This window comes from Arvicanthis niloticus, chromosome 11 (assembly GCF_011762505.2).
Source record: "Arvicanthis niloticus isolate mArvNil1 chromosome 11, mArvNil1.pat.X, whole genome shotgun sequence".
Taxonomy (NCBI): domain Eukaryota; kingdom Metazoa; phylum Chordata; class Mammalia; order Rodentia; family Muridae; genus Arvicanthis; species Arvicanthis niloticus.
In genome coordinates, this window is record NC_047668.1 from 50,074,518 (window position 1) to 50,098,849 (window position 24,332).

Below are 24,332 nucleotides of genomic sequence, written 5' to 3' on the forward strand. Positions count from 1 at the left end.
CAGCATGAAGGTTTACAAATGTACACCTGTACAACCAAGGAAAGTCACTACAAAATTAGCAAGGCTTTCATAACAAACACTGAAACAAGATCTGCTTTCAAATTGTAAACTTACATCTACCCCTACACACAATGCGCTTATTTATAGGAAGGGAAACAAGCTGTCTGAGTATGCAATCATGCGTAGATGCTGAGCTATCAGCTCACTTCTCAGCAGCCTCTCTCACCTCTATCGGATTCCTACTTTATGTATCTACTATGAAAACGCAGAATAAACCAACACTTCCTCAACAGTCTAGTAATTCTATAATTAGAACGAAATATAAATCTTCATCCATTCTTGTTGCAAACCAAATTGAAAAGTTAGTGTGAAACTTAACTTTTCATTTGGTGCAGTTTTAACTGAATGGAAGTGCCACCATGATTTTGTTTCTAACTCATTACAATTTTAAGTATATACAATTCTGTACATCATCAGGGACATTATAGGGCAGTAATTTTATTAAAACCACATCCACTGTAAATAATGTTATCTCAAATCATTTTTATTCTTTTCTGTCTTTCTGAGTTTTTCTTTGCATGATAGTTTGTGAATTACCAAAATACAACTTAACTTTCTTTTTAAAATATTAATAATATTTATGCAGTTGATTGTTAATCTGTTATAAAAGGCTTCACACAAAGGAAAAAAATAAGAACTATAATTCTATATACATCTCTATAAACCTGTTGTGCTATGGGGTTGTAGACCTACCAGACTGCAAGCCAGTTTATTAAAATATTGTACTTTTCCCTTTAAAAACTATTTTTTTTGTGACTTTACAAGGTATAAATTTACAAAATATGTGACAACTTTTTTTCCTTTTTTTTTTTTTGTGGGGGGGACACAGTTACATCATATACAAGCATTCTGTGCTTCACCAGAAATCCAATCTGATAGGTCTCCACTCAGGGTTGAATATAATTTATAATTCACCACCCCCACCCCCTAAATATACACAAGAACCTTAAAAATTTACAAATGGATGAAGAAAGTCAATAAATAGTTTTGCTTTAAAAAAAAATCAAAGATTCATAGTTGAATTGTGTTTTGATAATTCACAAAGAAAACCCATTCTTTGAACATGGTTAAATCATCATCTCTTTTTTCCTTACAGCATTCCATTTGGTGGTCCTCCAATAGGCCCTAGATCTGGGCTGTTTTTCAAATAGTATTTTTCCAACTTGGCCAGTATATGCTTCCCATATGTGTATTTGCGAAGAGTAGTAATATGAGGTCGAATCTGAAAAACAAATAATCTTGTAAAAAACTAAGTTATTATAGTTTCTGGTTTTTAATATTGTGTGTGTGTATACACATACATGCAGTTACAGTATGTGGAGATCAGAGAACAGCTTGATTCACACTGTGTGGGTCTTTGAGACTGAACTCAGGTCTTCGGGCTTGTGACAAGTATGTTTATCTACCTTGCCTAGTTTCGGATTTAAAATAGCCCCCTAGCCATAAACATCTCTCAAAAATGTTTAACAGGACATTTAAATACTCTTTTAATGTCCAATGAATAAATAAGCCTCTGTTGTGTCACATGCAGACAAGGGAAACTCTAAGTAGTACACTAGGGAAGTGCTATGCTCCTTCCCAGCTACACCTGCAGTAACTATCACAGATGAGACTGCTCAACAGGCACTCTTCTTACCTGGACAAATAAGCTTGTAAGATTTCTGAATATAACTGGGCAATGTCTAGAAAAATCATCCTACAGAAATGACCATTTTACTGAATGGACTAAGCTACTCATGTGCTTTAACTGTTTCCTACTGTAGAGAAATTAACCCAATGAATGCCCGCGTGCAATCAAAAGTCAGAGATGGAGTTCCTGAACATGGTGTTATGCACTGTGTTACCTTGTGCATGATTATCTTTCTCTGAGCAGGTTCAGCCATATCGATCATCTTCTGTACCACATAGTTGGCGTACTGATCCTTCATCATGGTGTATAAGGCACTGTGAGGACCATCATTCTGACAGCAGACCTCATCAATCAGTAAAGCTCTCTCAGCACGGGAGGCATGAGTAACACACTTTTCTACTACATTGCTAAAAATTCAAGGTACATACACAGAAACTTTGTTAGTTTTTTTCTTTACAGCCAAATAATTTTACTTTTCAATTTGCTCCAACTACTAGAAAGCAAGAGAAAATCTTTTTTTTTTAATCACTTTAAAAACAGAAATCGTAGGAGAGCCCACAACATGACACCCATAAACTTAATTCTAGGCCTATTAGAGACGTTCATAGAAGGAGCTAAAGAACTAACTACTACAATACCTGGCAAATTTGTGTTGACTCAGGGCTAAGACCTTTCCTCTAATTTCAGAAACAATTTTGCTCTTGTCTTCAGGTCGACCATGTTCCAGTACATGCTGAATAACATAATTGCCATACTGATCCTGTAATAGACATTTAAAATTTACTTTCCATCCTTTTGATTAAGAAAAAAAATGTAAAAATGTAAATCAACTGTCTAAAATTCTAGAAGAATCAAGAGAGTACAGTAAATTTTCTTCACCAATTTTACAGTTTAACAACAAATTACATTTCTAAAAAAAAAAAAAAAAAAAAAAAAAAAAAAAAAAAAAAAAAAATCAAAATACACAGACACCTCAAATGAACAGGGGACTTATACCTGTACCAACTGTTCTGTGTGTTGGTGAAGTTCTTCTAAGATGGGTAAAGTCTGCTCTGCAGTGCAGTGCTCTAAGATACGCTGAATGACTCTGCAGCCATAAGGATGGGTTGAAAGCACAAATACCTTGAAATAAATAGAAGGATTGAAAATGTACATTTTCTGTTATTTTGGGTCACTGTATCAGACAGATAAAGGACAACACAATAACCCAGTTTAAATTGGCCAAGTGGTGGATCTATATTTAACATAATCAGAATGTTAACATCTCACAGCACATATGATAGATAGAGATCAGCGGCCAACCTGGGGGAGTCTATTTTTTTTCTCTCACCATGTGGGACCTGGAAAAATCAAACTCAGGTCTTCAGGCTTGATGGCATTTCTCTTTTACTTGCCAAGCCACCTGATAGTCTATTTCAGCTGCCTAGCTTGTGTAAGGCCCAGGGATCATTCCTCAGAACAACAGCCCGAACAACACAATAAATGAACCTAGTCTTAAGACCAAGGGTGGCTTGGATGATAGTGTAAACGAATACATTTATCGGTTTGGGAGAGGGTAGCTCAGCAGTGTGACCAGTGTGGTTTTGGTACTGATTGGTAGTTATTTTGCCTTTGTAAACATAGTTTTATGACGTTTTTCCTCCTTGGGATTATGGAAAACTACTTTTCTCTAATGACTAAACTTAGTAAACTAAGTAGTCCCATATTTGAATGGCACTCAGTGTTGCTGAGACAGGTCTCACATGCTCTTGGCTGCCTCTCAGCCATGATACCTAACTTTCTTCCAATGCCCTTGCTTTCACCTTCCGGGTGCTTGAGATTACAGGTGTGTTCAACTGCACACTACTTACATTTACTATTTTCTGTTCTTAATAAAATGCCGGGTATAAGCTTTTACTTAAAAGAATGCTAATATTCAAATTATAAAATGTTCTACTAAGAAAATTAATGCCAAAAATCAATCTTACTTGTCCTTTGAAAGCATCAATGATGAACTGCAGTGACTGTGGCTGAACACATTCAATACATTTTTGTACAACATGGTTTCCATTCTGATCTTTCACACATTTAAGTACATGACCATCTAGTTCCTTGACCATTTCACTCTGCAAAAGACATTTAAATAAATATTTCAACAACAACAAAAAAAATCCAATAAAATTAAAAATATTTATATGGAACAAAGTTAAAAATATCAACACAGAAAAGTATGCTCAAAACTATTTCCTTTTTTTTTGTTTTAGCATATAAAAATTCAGAAACCATTTAAGATAAAAATAAAAATTATTAAAGCATATTGGGATAATAATGTTCAACTTGTCATATTTAAAGTATAATTTTCACTGTGTACATGTTCTGCAACTATCTTTTTAAATTGGTATCTAATATATATTTTTTAAAGTTCTACTTTTTGTTTTGTTTTTGGGAGACAGGGTTTCTCTGTGTAGTCCTGGCTGACCTGGAACTCACTCTGTAGACCATACTGGCCTTGAACTCAGAAATCCGCCTGCCTCTGCCTCCCAAGTGCTGGGACTAAAGGCGTGCGCCACCACTGCCCAGCTAAAGTTCTACTTTTGTGACCTTTAGCATCTTTATCCTTTATTCCTAAGGAATCACTACTAATGGCTGCATGAGTTTATCAAAGTGATTAAACAGAGTAAACAATGGAATACTAGGTCATCTGCATGTCATTTATCATCAATTTAATTTTAATTACCGAAGGGCATTTTTTCTTGTTTACTGTCTTATTAGTATAGAAAATTATTACTTTGAAGAAATAAGGCACACATACACAATCTAAAGGTATTTTAAAGGACTCAATTACACTCTAACACAATTATGGAGGAATCCTTCTAAGTCAACCTACAACATGGATTTATGCAGAAATTCAGACAGACTAAACTAGAAAATAAAATTAACTTAAAAACTCTAAAAAAAAGATGCCTTAAAAATAATTTATATTATAAATATACTTAATAATTAAGAAATTATTTATTACTAGCTCTTATTAAGATAGTCTCAGTCCCTTTACTTCCAAACACCCAAGGCCCAGCTATGGAAAGGCTATGCCACTTTTGATACCTATGGCAGAGACGTTTTTAAAGCTTTGAGTAATCAAATCTGCTGCTTTTCTCCACTGTTACATATTTCAATGAATCTAAAACTAACAATTTCTTTTGCAGGAATAATGGAGTTCTCCTACAGATTTTAATTTTGTGACTAAAGCGTGCACGGCAAGCATGTTCCCATGCACACTCCTACCTACCCGTTTACCCACCTCCTCTTTGCTGGCTAGTTTTATGTCAACTTGGCAAAACTACAGTATTTTCGAAGAGGGATCCTTAATTGAGAAAATGTTCACACAGAAACACACATACTTTTTTTTGGAAAATAGATAACCACCAGATTGACCTGTGAGAAAGCCTGTGATGCATTTTCTCAATTAGTGATTCATGTGGAAGGGCCCAAATCACTGCAGGAGGTGTCACTGCTCCAGTGGTCCTGGTGGATGCTGTAAGAAAGCAGGCTGAACAAGCCATGGAGAGCAAGAGGGTGAGCAGCACCCTTCCACCACCTCTGTATCAGCTCCTGTCCTCACTTCCAACATGTCAGTGAAGAAAACCCTTTCTCCCTCAGTTGTTTTCGGTTATGGTGTTTTATCACAGCAATAAAAATCCCAACTAAGACATCCTCATCTCTGCTTTTAAACTGTAGAATTTACTTTTATTGTATAAGTCAAAAATTACTTTCTAAAGTATTACTATAAAGAATAAGCTATTTTGTTCAATTATATTCCCATGTAATACATGAACACATAAAATAACTTCATATTGAATATAAGCTTAAGATCACACAAGAACCTACTAAACAATTAGTGTGTCACATAGCATATACTTAAGAATGTAGTAAATTAACATTTATTCTTATATCTTACTCTCAATACTGTTTTCTATTTCAAATTATTTTAAAGGTTAGATTCATAACTTAAAGGGAAGTCTAATGAATATGTGACAGAAATTACATTAGTCCATTAATAAAGAATTCAGACTATCATTTAAAACACATATTTCTTTTCTTTCAAATCAGTGTATCTATTTTCCAAAAAAAAAAAAAAAAAAAAAATGTATGTGTGTTTCTATGTGAGATTATACCTCATGTGCTTGGGTCTGAACTGAACTTAGTACACCAGTAGGAGCTCTCTTTCCAGTACCAAAGAAGTCAATCTTGTTAAAAGGAGTATTAGGTTTCTTCACTGGTTAGACTCTTTTAGTATATACGTGTGTGTATATACTAACAGGAATACAAAAAATGCTATTTAAAATTCTTAAAATAGAAATATTCGGTAGACACCCAAGCTGAAACTGCAGATAAAAGGTAGCAATAGCAAAGATGCATCATTTGGCATTTTATCTGACAAATGTAGGCACTCCATACAGAGGCAGTGAATAGATCAAAGTTCTACTTTAGAAATTTTAAATAACACTGAGCTGTTTTAGACAGATTTTATGAAAAGATCGTTAAGTCTCCTGGTAGAACTATGTTTAAGTCATTTTTCCTCAAGATTTTAAGGTAAAAAGAAATTTAATTTTAAGTTAAATATTACAGAATTTTTATCTCAACTTACAATTACCTGCTGATCAGAAGAAATAGACTCTAATGCTTTTTGAATAACACGGCAGCCATACATCTGCAAGGCTAATGGTAGAACATGACCGCGAATACGAGTCGCCAGGGCTAATTTCTGATCCAAACTTCCAAACTGAAAGATAGGATTGGTAAGAAATGAACATAACAGCACTTCGCAGTTGAAAAGATCATCAAATAGTATATTGGTTCCTAAAAATGACTGTTGCTCAACTTTAGAACTATATACTAGGCAAAACTGAATGAGCATATGAACATAAATGTACTTACTTCAAAAAACTTCTGTATAACATAGTTTCCAAAAACATCTGTCATTAATTGATAGGCTGCCTGTAGAATTTCATTAAATACCATCTGTCGCTCAGCTGGAGTAGCTCTCTCTAGCTTTTGTTGTATGAATCTATATGGAAAAAAATTAAAATTCCAAGACAATAAGCTAAAAGCAACATTTCTAAAATCATCTGCATTCCCCATCTTTTGTGTGTGTATAAAAAAGGATCTTGTAAAATAGCTCAGGCTGACCTAAAATTCACTATGTAGCTTAAGGTAGTCTCGGGCATGTGTCACTTCAGTAAGCAAAATTAAATCTTTTTCTTTTATGCTTTCCTTGGGGGGCGGGGGTGGGGGGAATGACTAGCCATGTAGCCTAGGGAGAATCATTTAGATTCCTTTCTTTTTAAAGGTAGCAGTGTTCAAAAGAAACAGCAGAAGTGTAATGAACTATAACCACCTACCTGGAGCCATGCTGGTCTTGAGAAAACTCAACTATATGTCCAATCAAGTCTCTGAGCTGAAGGTTGGGGAAGCGGTTGTTCCTGAAATCTTCCAATAACCTACTGCGGCCGGAGGGCATGATATCAGATCTATTATAGCGGAGCCGAGAAGGAGGAAAGAGCTGGCTGCTGGAGCTAAATAGACTGGAAGTGCTTGAAGCACTTCGGTATTTTGCTTCTGCTCCAGGTGCTGCAGAGATATAGCGACCACTACCATTTGTCAGTCCTCCTACAACAAAGCAGCTGTGGTCAGCAAGTATTTCTGACAGGTTATTCCACAGATAAAAGTTACATAAACTGTAAATCTAGTCAAGTAAGCTTCAACAAAGCTTTCCATTCTATTAACAGGTAAGGTGTAATTAGCTAGTAAAACTCAGCTCTGGAGCCATGGGAATGCTGTACCTTCCATCTGTAGTCTTGGGAAGTAGCTCAGGGGTAGTGTTTGCCTAGCACACTCCGGGCCCTGGGCTCTAGTCCCCAATACCACAGAAAAAAGGTACATTTACAGTATAATAGAGTAATAATATTGAGAGTTAAATTTGTACTTTTAGAGAAAACATTAAAAAATATATTGTCAAATGTACTTCGAGGTAAAGACAAGTCATTTTTAGTCAATTTTTAATGTCTGAAACTTTTTAAACCCTACTAATATGCTTTTTTGAAAACTTGAAAATATTTTACTAAAAATATTTCCCATAAAATGCTATTATTTTATAGATAAAAAATGGTAGTAATAAATAAGTTATTCCTATAATCATAAGCCTCCAACTCGTTTATTCCATACAAGAAAATGAAAGGCAGCTAACAGAAACAAACTTAAATAAGAAAATTCTTTCTATTATGAATAACAGCTAACGTACTTGACAGTGTCCTTTTAAGATGGAAAAATGTAAAGATTATAAAATGCAGATTTAGTAGTTTACAAAAACAATATCCTTCATCAGCTGTACTTATACTAATTGTACACACAGTAATGCTACATAGTCCAGGCCACAGTATAGAGATGATCCCAATACCAATGAAAAGTCAGAGACCTTGGAGTCCACAGGAAATAAAAAGGACCAGTTTAATGCTAGAGTGTGAACTGAGTTAGAGCATTTGCTTTCCTCCTCTGCCTTTAGCATCTACTCTAACTTATTTTTCTCTGTTAATTTCCCACTGTACACTGCATCAAACATTTACTTGAATCATTAACCCTTTGTTAAGTATCACCAAATTATATGCTAGACACCTGGTACCTAAATATGTCTATGTATATAGTAAATATTGACTAAATGACAGCTAGAAATCTTTTTTTAAAAATATTATTTTAAAAGTATATACGTATATGTGAGTGCAAGCATACAGGTGGTGGTAACCTCAGAAGAAAAGTGACAAATCCCTAGAGCAGACGTTCTCAACCTGTGGGTTGTGACCCTTGGGGGGGGGGAAGTCTTCATATTATTCGATATCCTGCATATCAGATATTTACGACTCATAACAGTAGCAAAATTATAGTTACGAAGGAGCAACAAATAATTGTATAGCTGGGGGTCACCACAACATGAGGAACTGTATTAAAGGGTAGCAGCAATTGGAGGGTTGAGAACCACTGTCTTAGGAGATTCTGAGGGAGAAAACCATGTGTTGACTTGACGATGGTAGATTGGAGTTCCATATCTTCCACCCACAGAAAATCAAACCAACTTACCAGAAGACCAAAGAGGGTAAAAAAAGGTTACCCTATGAAGCCTTCAGAGTATGGCCAAATCCACACATTTAGTTTGGACCACTAGTCTTCAGACCATCTCTGTTGTGTGAAATCTCCTAGCTGTTCACTGACTGGGAATACTGAGTGTTAATATGCTTAAAAGCAGAGTATATGACCTACCTCAGTGTGAATGATAGGACAATAAAACATAGGAATGTTACTTCAATTTGTTAAGGTTGTAATAATACAGTATTCCCAGATTAATGACCCAAGTGCATTGTTTTTCACATTAGTTAAAAAATCTGTATGTACGTATACTAAAATACATCTTTCTACATTGCTCTGCACTGGCAAGATTATTTTATGATCTTTCTAACAATATCATAAATAACATAATGCCATCATTTTAGTAATCCTGCAACACAAATGTGTTTGTTTTATTTATGTGAAAATAGGCATGAGAAGCTAACAACTTAATCAAAAAAGCATACCTACTAATTAGCCATGCTGAATAATTAATGTAAACATTTTTAGTAATGCTCTGCTGCATTTCAAGGAAAACATTTAATATTGTAAGCTTGGGAATGACTACATTATTAAAAAGAAAAATTTTCAATTATATAGTCCCACATAATAAACATTTTTTAATAGAAAAAAGGCAAGGAATGCAAGTTTAAATACTGAAGTGATACTAGCAAGAAGTATAACTTTGTCCACCATCTAAATGGGCTATATTATAAAAGCACTGAAGTAGCAATTCTGTCACATTAAATGTATAATTGTGTGAGAATATACACAGACACTGGGTAACTGTAGAAGAGAAATTCGCCACATAAGTAACTGATTATTTTTAAAGTTTTGGTTCTTTTCTAAAAGTAGTTTAGACATCTTATAGTCTCTAATGGTTTAACTAAATGCATGAGTGTATGATATTATTACCACACATGGTATTTAAAATCTCACTTCCACAGACCAGGTTTTAACATACAACCCATATAGGCTTCACTCTTCAGACTGGTATTGTATCATTTTCTCAAAAACTTACTGTGTCAACTCCATTACTCCATCAAAAAGGAGTGGTTTTGTATGGTTTCAAAAACTGCCTGAATTTTACATCTTTCATGAAAACTACCTCCCCTTCTATAATAATGAACATAAGAACACTCTGAAAACTTATTTGCCCATTCCTCATTAAAAGAATCAGCAGGGAAAATTTCTACTAGGTAAGTATTATGAACACATGAATAAAAGTCACTTCATTCTTTCTGGTTTCATCTGACTTCTCTTTGCCTAAAAACCTCTTGCCATAGTTAAGTAAAAAAAGAGAGACCATTAAGGTGCGTATTTCTTTTCAAATATTCCTAATAAGATTTCAAGGCTATTGGGCTTAAAAATTTTTTTTTTAAAGGTTTATTTTCCTGAGTGTGAGAATTTTTCCTCAATGTATGTATGTCCACCATATACACGTCTGGTGCCCTCAGAGGTTCAGAGGTCAGAAGAGGGCATAAATCCCTTGACACATGATAATAAAGTAGATGCTGGAAGATGCTGGAAACTGAAGTCAGTCCTCTCCAATAGCAGTTAAGTGTTTTTAGCCAATAAGCCACCTCTCCAGCAACTCAGTTGCCTTTCTTGATTGGGATTAGGAAATTATGGGAGTTGAGGTTTTGTTAAGCCATGATTATTATCAAGTATTTAGCAGAATCAAAGTTTGTTCCATAAGTTATGAATATAAACTGTATCTTAAGCACACACAAGTACATTTATTTTCTCCCTTGGTGTTATTAAGTGGTGGTAAAGGACTCACCTGGAATAGTATTGTGAAAGATGTACCAAGCTTAGAAGAATCTTTTAGAAGAAGAACTTTTAAGAATTGTTTTTTTTAAAAAAAATCAACTGCACACATGCAAAAAACCCACAACTGACAAAAAACAAAAACAGAAAAACCCTTTGATTTGTAGTACAATAATTACACACATACCAAATTAAAACAAAAAATCTGAAATCCACAACTTTTTGAGATCCAATCTGCTACCATCAACTGCTGCCCAGGCTGGCCTTGAATTTACAAATCTTCCTGTCTACGCGCTGGGACCGTAAGAGTGCACCAGAGTCCAGACTACTCAGCTGAGCCTAACGTTTCTTCAAGTAATAGAAATAACTTTCTTATTAGTAATCTATTGGGAAAAATAAACCTAAAACAATCCTAACTCCAAACCTGCTAGCAACAAACTTAGTATAAAAACTATAAAGGAAAGCTATTGTTTGTACTAGAGAGAATTACTGCCTTCTTATAGAACTAAATTACTTAATAAAGTAATATAAGGCAACAAGGACACAAATGTACAAACTTGATGTTAGTGAATAAAGGCTGGGGTTTTCTCAGCCAGAATGTACCACATACTCTTGTATGTGTATTCAATACTGGATAAACTTAAAATGTTCTGAACTTTTCTTAGGTCTTATATTCAATTCTTGGCACTACCAAAAAATCACAAACCACACCAAACCAAATCTAAAGCAGCATTAATAAATTACACGAAAGACAGACACTGAATAAGCAATTCATCTCAGTATGAATTAAACTGCTCAGTTATGAGTATTTGTAAAGCCATAAAAACCCATACCAATTAATAATTTTAAAATGAGTAATAAATCATTTTAAGACATTCTATTGAAATAAACTTTATTTAATTTAGTCAACTAGCAAGCAAAAAAGTCTAAAGACAACACTAACAAATTCACTTTTACCATCAAGTTACATAAGTCAAAATTTACTATTTATATTTATCATATAAATATTTAAGATTCTAAAATTGTAGAATAAGATCCTGTTCATTTATTCACAGATATAACAAAAGAATCCTTTGAGAAGTATATGATGAGTAAGCCATACAAGCATAATCAAAAAATTGTTTTGTCTCTTATTTTGTGACTGAAAACTAACTAAGTTCATTTAAAAATGGTGTGGTGTATGTGAAACAAGAGTCAAAGCTCACTGCCCTCATTCAGACATACAATTGTTCCAGGCCAACTGATAAGACCATCTTTTTTATACATCAGAGTAACAACTATGGTCATGAATCAGGTAATTCAACGAGCATATCTATTTCTGGGTACTCTTATTTGTTTTTGCTAATGTCAAAATTCTAGTTGTTACAATTGTGTAAGTTTTGGTACTTGACAGTATGAAGTTCTTTTTAAAGTGTACTTCTAGACTATCTGAGTATCCTTGGTTATATTTTTCCAACTAGATTTTCAAAATCAGTTAATAAATGTCTTCCTAAAAACCTGAAGAAAAAACGCAATACATTAAATGCACCCATTGAGTAGAAGAAAGCTGGTACCTTTATACTTTCAGTCTTTCGACCCACAAACAGTACAATAATAAAATGAAATGGAAAAAAAGAACAATGGAAAGAGAGGAAAATAATAAAATGGTAGTAAATAATAATTGGGTCAGCAAAGCTGGAAAAGTCAAATAAATTTAAAGCAAATGCTCTCACCTATAAAATATTCTAAGAGTGCACAGCATTTTAAAACACAAAACATTAGACTTATTTTTCTCTCTTGTCCCCATAAATCCTCTTCTCCACTTAAAAATGTAGTGATTCAGAATTAAGGACAACAGAACACAGAAAAAAGGGGAAACTACATGAGGGAAGATTATGGCTGACAAAGTTAAAGGCTTCTATGAGAACCCAAGGGATCCATCCCTGAGTTAAATATCAAGTATGCCCTTAGAGGCAAACATCCTTTTATTTAGGAACTACTAGAAAATGCAGTAAGTACTGTTATGAATATGTAGTTTCTGCTGCTAGACACTCACTACCAATCAGTTACAAACATATTTCCAAACCCTTCACTTCCCCAGGTCTATACAACTGTATTGCTCATCTAAATACTTAAGGCTTACATTTTTCAGATTTTAGAGTATTTATGTAAATAGAATTCAATGTTGAATATTCTTAGGCTGATAATTTGAATGGAAATGTTCCAATAACAAGAGACTTTTGAGTCCAGCAAAAGATTCAGGTTTTGGTAAGATGCCCAACTTGTACTAATCAAACATGTATCTCGAGTGATATATTGCCAAAGTAGATCAGTCAAGTACTCTGTCTTAAATCTGTGATCATTTTAACTAAATTAATTACAGAAAACATTCAGAAACATTGGAACCAACATCACAAAGGTGCTTAAAGGGTTCAATGCTTAATTTTCACTGTCAATTTTACTAGATTTTGAATCAAATAGGAGACGGACCTCAGACAGACCTCACAGCTTATCTGTGAGTGTGATTTCCAGGGAGGTTTATCTGAGGAAAACTATCCCTGAATGTGGTCAGCACCATTCTATATTTTAGGTTTCCAGAACGAACAAAGGGCATGCAAAACTAGCATTACTAATTATGTCTCTCTGCATCCTTACTCTGCAGTCAGCTACTTGACTAAGATGATGATGCCATGACTCCCCTGCTATAATGGATTATACACTCAAACCATCAGTTAAACTCTTTTCCCCTTATTGCTTCTATTGTTGATCTGATTATAGCTATGAAAAAAATAAATAACAAAGATAAAGAACAAAGTCATAAAAACAAAAGTAAAATCATTCTGCCTTAAAAATCAGTACAACCAAAACCTAATAAATTTTTATGTGCAGCCATGTGTGGTAGTGCACACCTTTACTCTCAGTACTATGTGAGTTCTTAGATCAGCTAGAATCACATAGTGTTAAGTCTCTGTTATGAAAACAAAATTGTACGCAGAAAACCAATCAACTGTCCCACAAACCACAATTTTACAAATTTCTTTACATACAACCCTCCCATGAGCAAATAAACTCTAAAGACATCTTGAAAAGTTGCCACAGTACCTTAGCATACATGAGAACTGGTATATAATCTAAGAGCTGAATGTGATGTTCTACAGCCTGTCTGTGAATTGTCCATCTAAGATTAGGAAGTATTATTTCATGAAGAAGGGACATACTTGAACTTTAAAGGTTCTTAGACAGTATCTCTCATGAAAATCTTAAGAATAACTAAATTGAGAAAGGAATCTAGATATCTACTAATGAAACAAGACCTTCAAGATAATGTAAATATTACTTCCTGAAAGGCTAGCTAAAATACAGCACTCAAACACTTTTAAAAACTGTATTCTATTCCTTATGTAAGAGCATAATAGAAAAGGAATATTATCATAGGTCAGGAACTGTAGGCTGGCCTCAATTCTTTCAATTACTCTTATGAGTCTTAGGGGCTTCTTTACTTTTTAATTTCTCTGTTTTAAATGGACTTATCCTTGAGTCAGGCTACGTCCACATTAAGGATGAAATGACAATTATCAAAGTGTTTTAGAGAAAAAAAGACTAATGCTATTTAGTGTTCATTTGAAGTAACACTATTTCTTCAAAATATTTCATATTGGTTTTATGCTTTTATTAACAATCATATTTCAACACAAAAAACGGACTACTTTACAACCAACTTGGCCATACTTGTTGACTCTTATACACCTCCTCTAAAAGGAGCAGCTGAGTAAGTCTGTCAAAATCAGCAATTCTTAACAAATAACTAATAAACAGGTGAGGGGGAAGAAGAAGAGGAGATCTTAACAGTAAATAATGCCCCACTTTTAATATAAAATGTTCTGATTAGGAGAAAAAATGAGTTCTAGAAATGTGTAATTCAGAGTTAATGTTTTCCTATTTACTTAATATTAATGAATCTTCAAAATTCAGAGCCACCTTCCAATAAACTAATTTCACTGAGTTCAAAGCTCACACTATATATTTTAATATCTCTTTTCTTGGAGGTGGAGGCACACATCTTGAAAAGTCATTTAGTCTAACCAAACCAAGGAAGGCCATGCAAAAATGGTGCTTATATACCTAAGAAGTCCCAAATTTATCAAAATATTAAGACCACAAGCATTAGGCAAATTAAAGTCACTTTAAGTTGGTTTTGTTTCACCTAAAAAGTGGTAACACAGAATTGCTCTAAGGGGGCCAAGCATTGTACAACTAATGGTTTGAAACTGACAATAACTAATTATTCTGAGAGTTAGAAAATAAAAGAATGAGGCATTATCCTAACCACTGTAAGAATGGCCTTTTAGGGTAACCTCATAAATTATAAAAAAAAATTCATCATAGAGAATTTAGAGATAGAATTATGATATTAGAACTACACCATTTCGTAACCCCTGAAGAAATATTTTAGGCAATAGCCATAAGGTGCTAAAAACATCATATAGACTAGACTGGCAATCTCACAAAGGAGACAACTATATATATCTTGATTCAGTGTAACACAACAGAAAGTAACCAGAATCGCACCTTGCCAAAAAAGCCCATCAGCCTACTTATTACCTAACTAAGCTTCTAGAATAGAATTCCACTTACAGGAAATACCAAGAAGTAGGTATATGCTTACCACCACCATCATAGGGAAACAAGCAGCAAACTCAAGAATGTGAGAAATTCAACAGGACAATTTCTTTAACAAATGAATGAAAGAAAACAAACAAACAAAAAGGTGGGAAACAACTATAATTAAAAAGACAAATTAAACAAAAGTATTGGACTGTGACTCAAATGACTGATATTTAAGCCAACCAAGCAGATTAAAGTATGATGATAATGTTATTGGTGGAGTATTTTAGAGAAACCTGGTTTTACACTACATACCGGAAAGCTAAAACTATTTTTCATTCTTCTAAATTCGATATATTAAAAATATAGATTCTAAATCTGTTTTTATTTTTAAAATATTCAAAATTTATGAACTAAAATAGTTCTCCAATAAAAGTGATTCTAGAAAGTCTAATGATATCTGTTGATTAAATATTTGCTCTTTGAAAAGAAAGTCTTTTTTTCAAGCAGTTGTTGCTTTGGGGATTTCTGTGGGATTCAGACAACATAATCAAAAGAAGAGCTGAGTTTTAAAGTCCCAGCAAGAACTCTGGGGATGCTAATCCCAAGAACCACTGATAACTCTAATAGCCATATGTTCATTATTTCAAATCTTGGTCAAGAATAACTGAGAATTAATTTTAACAAATTACAGTAAAGCAAGGGGATTTATTCTTTTTGATATAGAGGTCTTGCTAAGTTTCCTGGCTAACTTTAATTTGAACTATCTCTGCCTTAGCCTCTGACGTAGGTGGGTTTACAAATGCATTCTACTATGTCCTCACAGGGAATCTTAAGTGGGTCAAGTAAAATGTTTTTTATAAAAATCAAATAATGTAAATTCTACTTCCATAAAGTATTTTACATATCAGCAATCTTGCCACTGACTCACAAAGAAATCTAATTCAATGATAAGAGTTCAAAATCACTTTCTATACAACTGAGGCAACAAGAGCAGAAAAATGATCATTAATGTGAAGTCAGCTTGGTCTATGCAGCAAATTATAGGCCAGTCAGGCCTTAATAGCAATACCCTGTTAAATACTTTTAATGCCACAAAGCACAGAATCTTCGCATCATGATTCAACCATAAGAAAGTAGAGAATAGATTATTTTCATGAATAGTATATAAAGAGTCAACTTATAAAACCTGAATTATTTTCAATTTGGTGGGGAAACATTTCTAGTAACATGACTAGAACTAGAGGAAAGTAGGAGCTAAAAAAAGAAGAGATTACAGGTACTCATTCATTGCCAGCAGAAATGAGTTGTAGCATCTGATTTCCAATTAAAGCTTTGGGTATAACAGTACTAGGTATAACACAGGACTCTTGCTTAGATGTAATTTCCCATAATTGACTAAAATTCCTTCTGTAAGTAATTAGGCCGAATTCTTTACTGTCTAAAAAAGAGAGACACATCCACACTATAGTGTAATTACAAACACCTAGAAGGTCACAAATATTCAACTTACTAGCAAGTTATATAGAACGAGTCTATTTATACAGGCTCTAAACAAACACACACAGTAACAGTTAACAGAACCTGATGTGTAACTTACCTATGAAAAGATGACAGGACACAACAAATATAATTTTAACAAACACAAAACTATTGGGATATGTCTGTTGGTTCGTTCTTTTCCTTTCTTTCTAAATTTGTTTTGGGGTTTTTGAGACAGGGTTTCTGTGTGTAGCTATCGCTATCCTGGAACTAGCTCTGTAGACCAGGCTTGCCTGAAACTCATCCACCTGCCTCTGCCTAAAATTAAAGGTATGTGCCACCACACCCAGCATTTTTATGGTTGTTATGTCTCAAACTTCTGCATACATTTCAAAGCCATGTCTTACCAAACAGCTCTTGTGACAGTTGATAACAGAGGCTTAGGCTATAAACTAGTTAAGTTTGCTATGTCTATGAACAGGGATCTAAGGCAGACCTCAGGATCCTATCTGAATAAACTAACAGGTACATATTCAAAAGAGCAAATCTTCCAAAGAGCAAAAATTTCAGAATTTGGGATGCAGGACCAGAGTCTTTTATATAGTCTGTTTATAATAACAATGTTCACAAGATATGTTAAATATTTCCAAGCAACAGAACCCTTTAGTTTCAGCTGTACTTAAAAATTACAGAAATCCAAAGCCTAATTTTTAATGGCAGAATTCTTTGATGAGACAGGAATTCATATACAGCTAATAATGTCTAAAAATACACTTTTCCTTATGGACAAATACTTCCAAGAAGAGGATAACCACCAATTTAATAATCTGGAGGTGAGGATAATCTACAGATAAAAGTTCTAAATGCTTCACCTGTAGGAATACAACACGCTCAAAACATTTTTCCCCTTTAACATATTCAAAAGAGAAATCTATCTGCTTCTCTAATGTACACACATTAACTGATATTCTCTGATATAACTTCTGGTAAAATGGCCAATACTGTCCTAAACTAAATTATTTATACCCCAATACTATGTAACTAATATTTTCTTATGGTGTGCAAAACCCTTTGACAGCAAAAATTTCTTTCACTATCATGTACATACATGACTTTCAGATGCTCTAGAACACATAAATCAAAAGCACAGACAAGAAAACACACACCATTGTATGTCATAAAAAAGAACATAAAATACAAAAGAGGGTCTTTACCTTACTGTACATTAGACCCTCACTTTGAATTTCAGGAAAGTAGAACTTTTTCAAAAGGCTAGTATCTAAAAGCAAAAGCAATTTGGCATGTTTTATCCAACATTCAATATTTTACATATATTATAAACACACACACAAACACACATACATGTATACATACAAATAAAAAGGGTTTTGGGTTTTTTTTTTACCTAAATGCAAACTGGATGAGGATCCATGTGATGAAAGTGATGGCGGTGGCGTAAGTGAATGTCCTGGAGTTTGGCTTGGCAGAGGCATGCCTATTGGACTTGGAGAGGAGGAAAATCCCAGACTATTGTAAAATGGTTGCCCTATGGGTGCTAGGCTGCTACTAGATCTTTTGTACAAGTCAGAGCTAGTAGATAGAGACTCTCTCCTTGTGGCACTACTACTTGCAGAACTGCCAACTGAAGAAGAAATAAAAAAAACCCTAATTACATACAGTGTTAACTGAATAAAACCTATCCCCAACCAACTCTTGCTGGGCAATAATAGAAGTGATCACAATAATTATTTTAGAAACATTATGGAGATGATAATTACTGTGATAACTATACATAACAACTTATTAATCATAAAAGGGTATAAATGCACCCCAATAAATAAGCAATCCTTAACAGAGCAGTTATATGATTCATTATTTCACACATATTTTACCACCGACACATATAGTTAATACTGTGCTTTAATACCCTGGTATGATTTATAAACTCTGAATTGCAAAGTTGTCTGTTTTAGGTCATAAAAAAGATTAAATTCAAATAAGGTTTACTTTGGTATTATCCTGATGTCTGGAACCTGTTTTTGAAGATTTCAACTCAATGCCAAAAAAAAGATTATATTAATAAATGAGTATTCATAAATTTCCCTCACCAGTCATATCTGACTTAGATTTTAGCTGTGTTCAAAATGAAGCCCATATTGGCCCGAATATTAATAGTTGGCTGCGAAAACAAGTGGGAGCTAACATCTTAGTATTGTTCATATAATCCCAACCATCAATCTTTTTCTTGTAAAATTAATACTTCTCTTTACTGGGCCACACTAAAAACATGCCTTTATTCTTACCCTTCAGGATCTTTAAGATTCTAGAACTGGCCTCCTGAGCAATTTATTCAGGTTAGAAGTTCCTCCTGTCCCTCAGCTAGTTATGAGTGCATGCTAGAAAGAACAATCTGGATGTAAAGCAGCATGCATGTGTACAATCAAATCCTTTACTGAGTATGTAAAAGGTATGTCCCAAATGTCTATCTCAAGACACATTTATAACCAATATTCTCAATTAAGTTTCCTTATTTTGAAATATCAGTCTCTCTTAACCAAATACCTTTCATGTAACATTTTTTCACCTAAGGAATAAGGTCTCCTCTCCCCATAAGGACAAACTCTATATTCGGACCAATATGGCAATTCTTTCCAAGGAATTGTAAAGTCTACTAAATCTTGGCTTTTACATTGTGAGTCATATATAAGTAACTAATACACATATATAATAAGTAGGTCATACTTAGCATGAATTAAAGAAAACAATTAGAGAACATAATAAGTAAACCAAGTTGAGCTTCTAAAAGATAGAAACCATGATTGCCCAGGTTTTGTCAAATTCAAATACCTATATAGAAGGGGGGTGGTGGGGAGGGGGAGAGTGTGACAACTGCACAGGCAAAAGATTATACTGCAATATTGACTAATAGCATCCAATGCAGTTTCTAAAATACTGGCTATGTCTCATGGAACACTTCACATCTTAAGACCTTATATATGATAACTAGAATTAGCAAGGAAGCTATATGCACCGTAATAGTAAAACTAAATTAAGCCTTAATGTAATAAACCTTTTTTGTTTGGTGTTGGCAAAATGTCAATATGTGCTATATCAAATATTGCTAATTTAAAAGGACACTGTCAAAGTGACTACTTGAAATATATATTACATATTATACTTATCTCAGACCCCTATTTATTTTAACAAGCAATTTAACTGGTAAGGAGGGATACCAACTCTTTTGAGAACAGCAGCATTATCATTCCTTGGCCAAATAACCAAAATAAAGTGGTTGTGACACATGCAGTGTATTCACCCAAAGAGAAATCAGGATAAATCTTTTTTAAAAAAAAATTCAGAGATTACTTCAAAATATAGAGGCTTATTTTGTAAATTACATGCAACAAAATGTACCTAAGATACTAAGAAGGTAGACAAATGCTGGAATTACTACTCATTCATCAACTATGCATAAGATATTAAATCACAACCTTTCAATTAAAATACCACTTTAGAAATAATAGGTCACAGAAAGCTTGATTTAATTGTTACATTAGAGTAGCTGCAACTGCCTGGTCAAGTGTATTAAAAACTGGAGTGTTTGATACTACTCAAAAATAAAACTATCATTATCAGTGGGGAAAGCTATGTAAAAACAGACAACTACATATTTTAGCTTCCATTTATCTATGCAATTTGTGACATGGCAGTAACAGGTTTAAGAGTACATATGTACAGCACTTTAATGGACTCTCACAAAAAGTCAAAAAGAATGGAGATGAAATTTATCTAGAGGTAGTTATAAGTGCCAAGTCTAATGGTCCTTACTTTTTAATTATTAATTTATTTTTTAATTCATTTTTATACTATACTGGGAATTGAACCCAGGACCTAATGCACACTAACTAGACAACCACTCTAATCCTGAGCTATATGCCTAGTCTTAATGTTCTTAAATCCAAGATAAAATGGCTATTTGCCGGACCAAGCATCAAAATTGAGCATGTGATACTTAAAAGTGAGTAAGGCATGATGAATGCCTTAAGGTAAGGGGAATTCCTAACTCTGAGACAGATGGGAGTCTGAACAACTACTGAGTAGAGTGATCTAGAAATCTGCATCAGAGCATCAATAGCATACATTAGAGAAAAGAATATGGAGTTTATCAAAGATGTTTCCCCAAAGGATTATAAGGGGACAATAGCTGTAATTTAGAAACTACTTTATGTCCAGGATGTTTATATTTTAAACTGTATGTTCTACCAGTTTTGTTCAGAACATTTAGGACTCTTTCCGGATAATGTCTCAATTGGGTTAGAATCAAAGAATGAGTCTCATGGTAGTACATCATTTGGACATAAAAATAAGTCAAAAAGGAATGAAATAAGTAGAAAATTTAAAGGATTGGGCGGGAGAGTTGGCTCGATGTCTTAAGAGCACTGGCTGCTCTTCCAGGGGACACAGGTTTTAAACCCAGCATCCATGTAGTGGCTTATGACCAACTCCAGTCCCAGAGGATCTGATGCCCTCTTCTGGCCTTCAACTGCACATATGTAGTGCAAAGACATACATGCAGGTGTAACACCCATATACATAAAATAAAATAAAAAAGTCTAAGAGAGTGAACACAAAGTCTGAATTCACCAGATTTGCCTCATGCTATACTCATTATTTAGAAAATATAGTTAGGCAAGTAAAGCACTGCTTTCTTAACATTTCTTAAAACTGAAAGTCTGAAAGTGCCTTTTATGCCCTACAAGTTTACAGCTGTTCTACAAAAATATACTTATACTACAAAGATGAGTATTAGTTCAGAGAGACACATCAGGAGAGCGGCAAGCACCTGATAACTAGTACTGCATTAGTTTTGCCATTTTATTTCTTTTCTGGGAGGGAGACAGGGTCTCGTGAAGCTAGGTTGGTTGCAAGCTCACTGTAAAGCCAAAGATGAACCTGAACTTCTGATTCATATAACTCTATCCTCTTTAAGAAATAAAATTATAAACTTACACCACATCCAGTTTAGGCTGTGCTACGGATCAAACCTAGGGCTTTCAGCATACTAGGCAAGCACTCTACCAACTGAGCTACACTCCCAGACCAATTTTATCAATTTCCACATCAGAAAAGAATCTGAAGTGATAAGAAAAAAATGGAAAATGATTAGGGGTTCTAAGAGTGTTAAATATAAATGTTAAGGATTTTAGAAAAATCCCTTGAAGTCCAAATTCTCTTGAAGGTTATCAATTATATATAAAGAACTAGAGTATGCTGTCGTTACCTAATATGAGGCTGTTTTAAAATTATGATTTCTTAATCCAAGTAAGAAACAATCTGTTATGTATACTGGTAGTTTCTTAGGGGACTCTTTAATGATTCAACATTTATTTATTTAGATATTAGGCTAAATACAGAAATCCATCATCAGCTACCCGAACCTAGGAAGAATGTACCATCCAATAATGACTATTGTTTTTTTTAAATTATCCAAATTTTAGGATAGCCAAGTATTTACCTCCTTCAACATTGTGGGGAATAATGAAGAACTAGTGATTAGCAAAATTTAGAGTACCAAATTCTTAAAAGCTGAGGGCAGGGGGAGTATGGGCTTGCTGGAACGAGCTAAACATTTGTAAATGCCTGAAAGATTGACGGGAATTCTGTAAAATTAAACTAGTGCCCCATACTTTATTCCTATCTCTCCTACACTATGTTATTACTGCTTGTCTTTATATTAAAAACTCAAACACCTCAAGTACACTTAGCAAAATGCATTTGTTTTTAAACAAACTTACCTGATGAGCCAAATCCACTGAGAGCTGAGCCTATAGCAGCTCCCAAAGAGCTACCACTTCCAAAGCCAAGGGACGCACTTCCAGGTTGGCCAGGTCCATGAGAAAACAAAGAGCTGCTCTGGGAGCTGTTAGTCAAAGAGCTGCTCCCATAAAATGAATTAGACTGCAGGTTAGTGCTCGGTTGCTGCTGCTGCTGCTGCTGCGGTGGCTGAGTGCCAATTGGCCGAAACAGACCGTTTGTGCTGCCTGTAAGACTATTTGCAGTTCCTCCAGCTGCTGCTGCTGCTGCTGCAAAATAATTTCAGATACTTTTTGAAACTACCCAGAAAAGAATCTAAAATCTCTAAAAATCTCAGTCATACTTACCAGCTTGTGCTGCTGCTGAACTAATTAAGACAGGTGTCGGAGCCATCAATCGTACTGGAGCTCCAAGGCCAGTCCTTGCTCCAGGGCCAACTACTAAGGCACCAGTCTGATCATAATAGGCAGTTGGAGCTAGTACTTGATAGCCTAGATAACATTAAAATGAGTATTAATGAAAATACTTTAAAACATAAAACACGAATACTTTTCTTTTTACTTGTGTTTAGTCAATGATTTTCATACTATTACTACCAAACCGTTAAATACTGACCATGAAAACCCACATCTGAAATATTTTAAAAATGTGTTTTTAAAAGGTAAACATTCTCTCAAAATTTTTATGAAAGTATTTTTATCAGTAATGTCTTATTTACAAGTTATGAAAAGAGTTCTTTCCTTAAAACAGAAGCTAAGTAATAGAAAACATCACTGTTTGGTCAGTTATGAAGACAGTAGCTAGAAAGACTAGAGGAAGTAAATTAGAACACTATAAAAAAAAAGTTTATCTAAATTTTAGCATTTTGGTCCAGCTGGCAAGAGGTCTCAGCAAGTAAAGGTAATTCCTGATAAGCTTGATAACCTAAGTTCAATCCTATAACTCATGTGTTACAAACAAAATTCTCCTTTAAGTTGTCTTCTGACCCCTACACACTTGTTCTCCATGCCTCAACTAAATAAATAAATGTTAAATAAAAGCATATTGTCTGTAACATCTGCATTAAAAACTAAAGGCTACTCCATTTGGATACTGGGTTGCAAATACTCTTTACAAAAATAAAGATAAAATCCCACACTTAAATGATATATATAATTCCCCAAGAGCAATTTCCTGCAAAATTTGAGTTCATCTGACCCTGTAAATCTCTCAAATTCATCCATTCTTCTGATCACCATTATTCCTGCCCAACTTTACTGATGTCGTTTATGTTCTCTTATCTCACTTTTATCATTTTATGCTCCAGAATTATGTTTTTAATAACCAATTTGCTACCATAATCCCTCCTCAACACATTCTAAAATGTTTAAAATGAAAAGCAAAACTCTGAATATCATTCACAAAGTGGTCCACTTAGTCCCTGACCGTTAATCTGAAGACATATATGTAGAAATAATCTCTTATGTACTGTATGGAAGCATCACTGCCAATGATGTCAGCTGATGACTGACAATTTGAGGCAGAATTGGAAGGCGAAATATTTGGCAGAGAGACAAACTCTCAGAAATAATCAGAGATTTTGTCACCCGGGCTTGAAGGAAGTCAGACATATGAAACTAAGGAGCAGTAACTAGCCATATGGCAGACGTAGAACAGTATAAATGTATTAAATAAGTTACAAACTAGTGGGAACAAGCCTAGCGATAGCTTAGGCATTTTTAAATAAATGATAAGCTTCTAAGTCGTTATTCAGGTACTGGAATATGGGTGGAAAGAAAGCCCAAAGTCACAAATGGCACCCATCATGGTAGGCATGTATTCCACCAAACTTAGCTAAAAATCCAAATTTTGAACATAAGAT

At 34.2% G+C, this 24,332-nt stretch overlaps 1 protein-coding gene across 13 annotated transcripts in view; it reads right to left on the reverse strand.

Annotated features, from left to right (window-relative positions):
* Positions 1-817: 817 nt before the first annotated feature.
* Pum2 (pumilio RNA binding family member 2) overlaps positions 818-24,332 on the reverse strand; it is a 73,158-nt gene continuing 49,643 nt past the window's right edge. For 4 of the 13 annotated variants that reach the window (XM_034514422.2, XM_034514420.2, XM_034514417.2 and 1 more), the window contains 11 exons: positions 22,819-22,962; positions 22,453-22,740; positions 18,063-18,299; positions 7,069-7,336; positions 6,605-6,734; positions 6,321-6,449; positions 3,658-3,795; positions 2,687-2,812; positions 2,329-2,450; positions 1,905-2,097; positions 818-1,282 (listed from right to left, as the gene is read on the reverse strand). In XM_034514422.2, coding sequence (XP_034370313.1) covers positions 1,151-1,282; positions 1,905-2,097; positions 2,329-2,450; positions 2,687-2,812; positions 3,658-3,795; positions 6,321-6,449; positions 6,605-6,734; positions 7,069-7,336; positions 18,063-18,299; positions 22,453-22,740; positions 22,819-22,962 — 1,907 coding nt within the window. In that variant the 3' untranslated portion in view covers positions 818-1,150. Of the gene's footprint in view, positions 1,283-1,904; positions 2,098-2,328; positions 2,451-2,686; positions 2,813-3,657; positions 3,796-6,314; positions 6,450-6,604; positions 6,735-7,068; positions 7,337-18,062; positions 18,300-22,452; positions 22,741-22,818; positions 22,963-24,332 lie in introns of all 13 variants that reach the window. The other 9 variants (XM_034514419.2, XM_034514416.2, XM_076942131.1 and 6 more) reach the window with 6 other exon arrangements.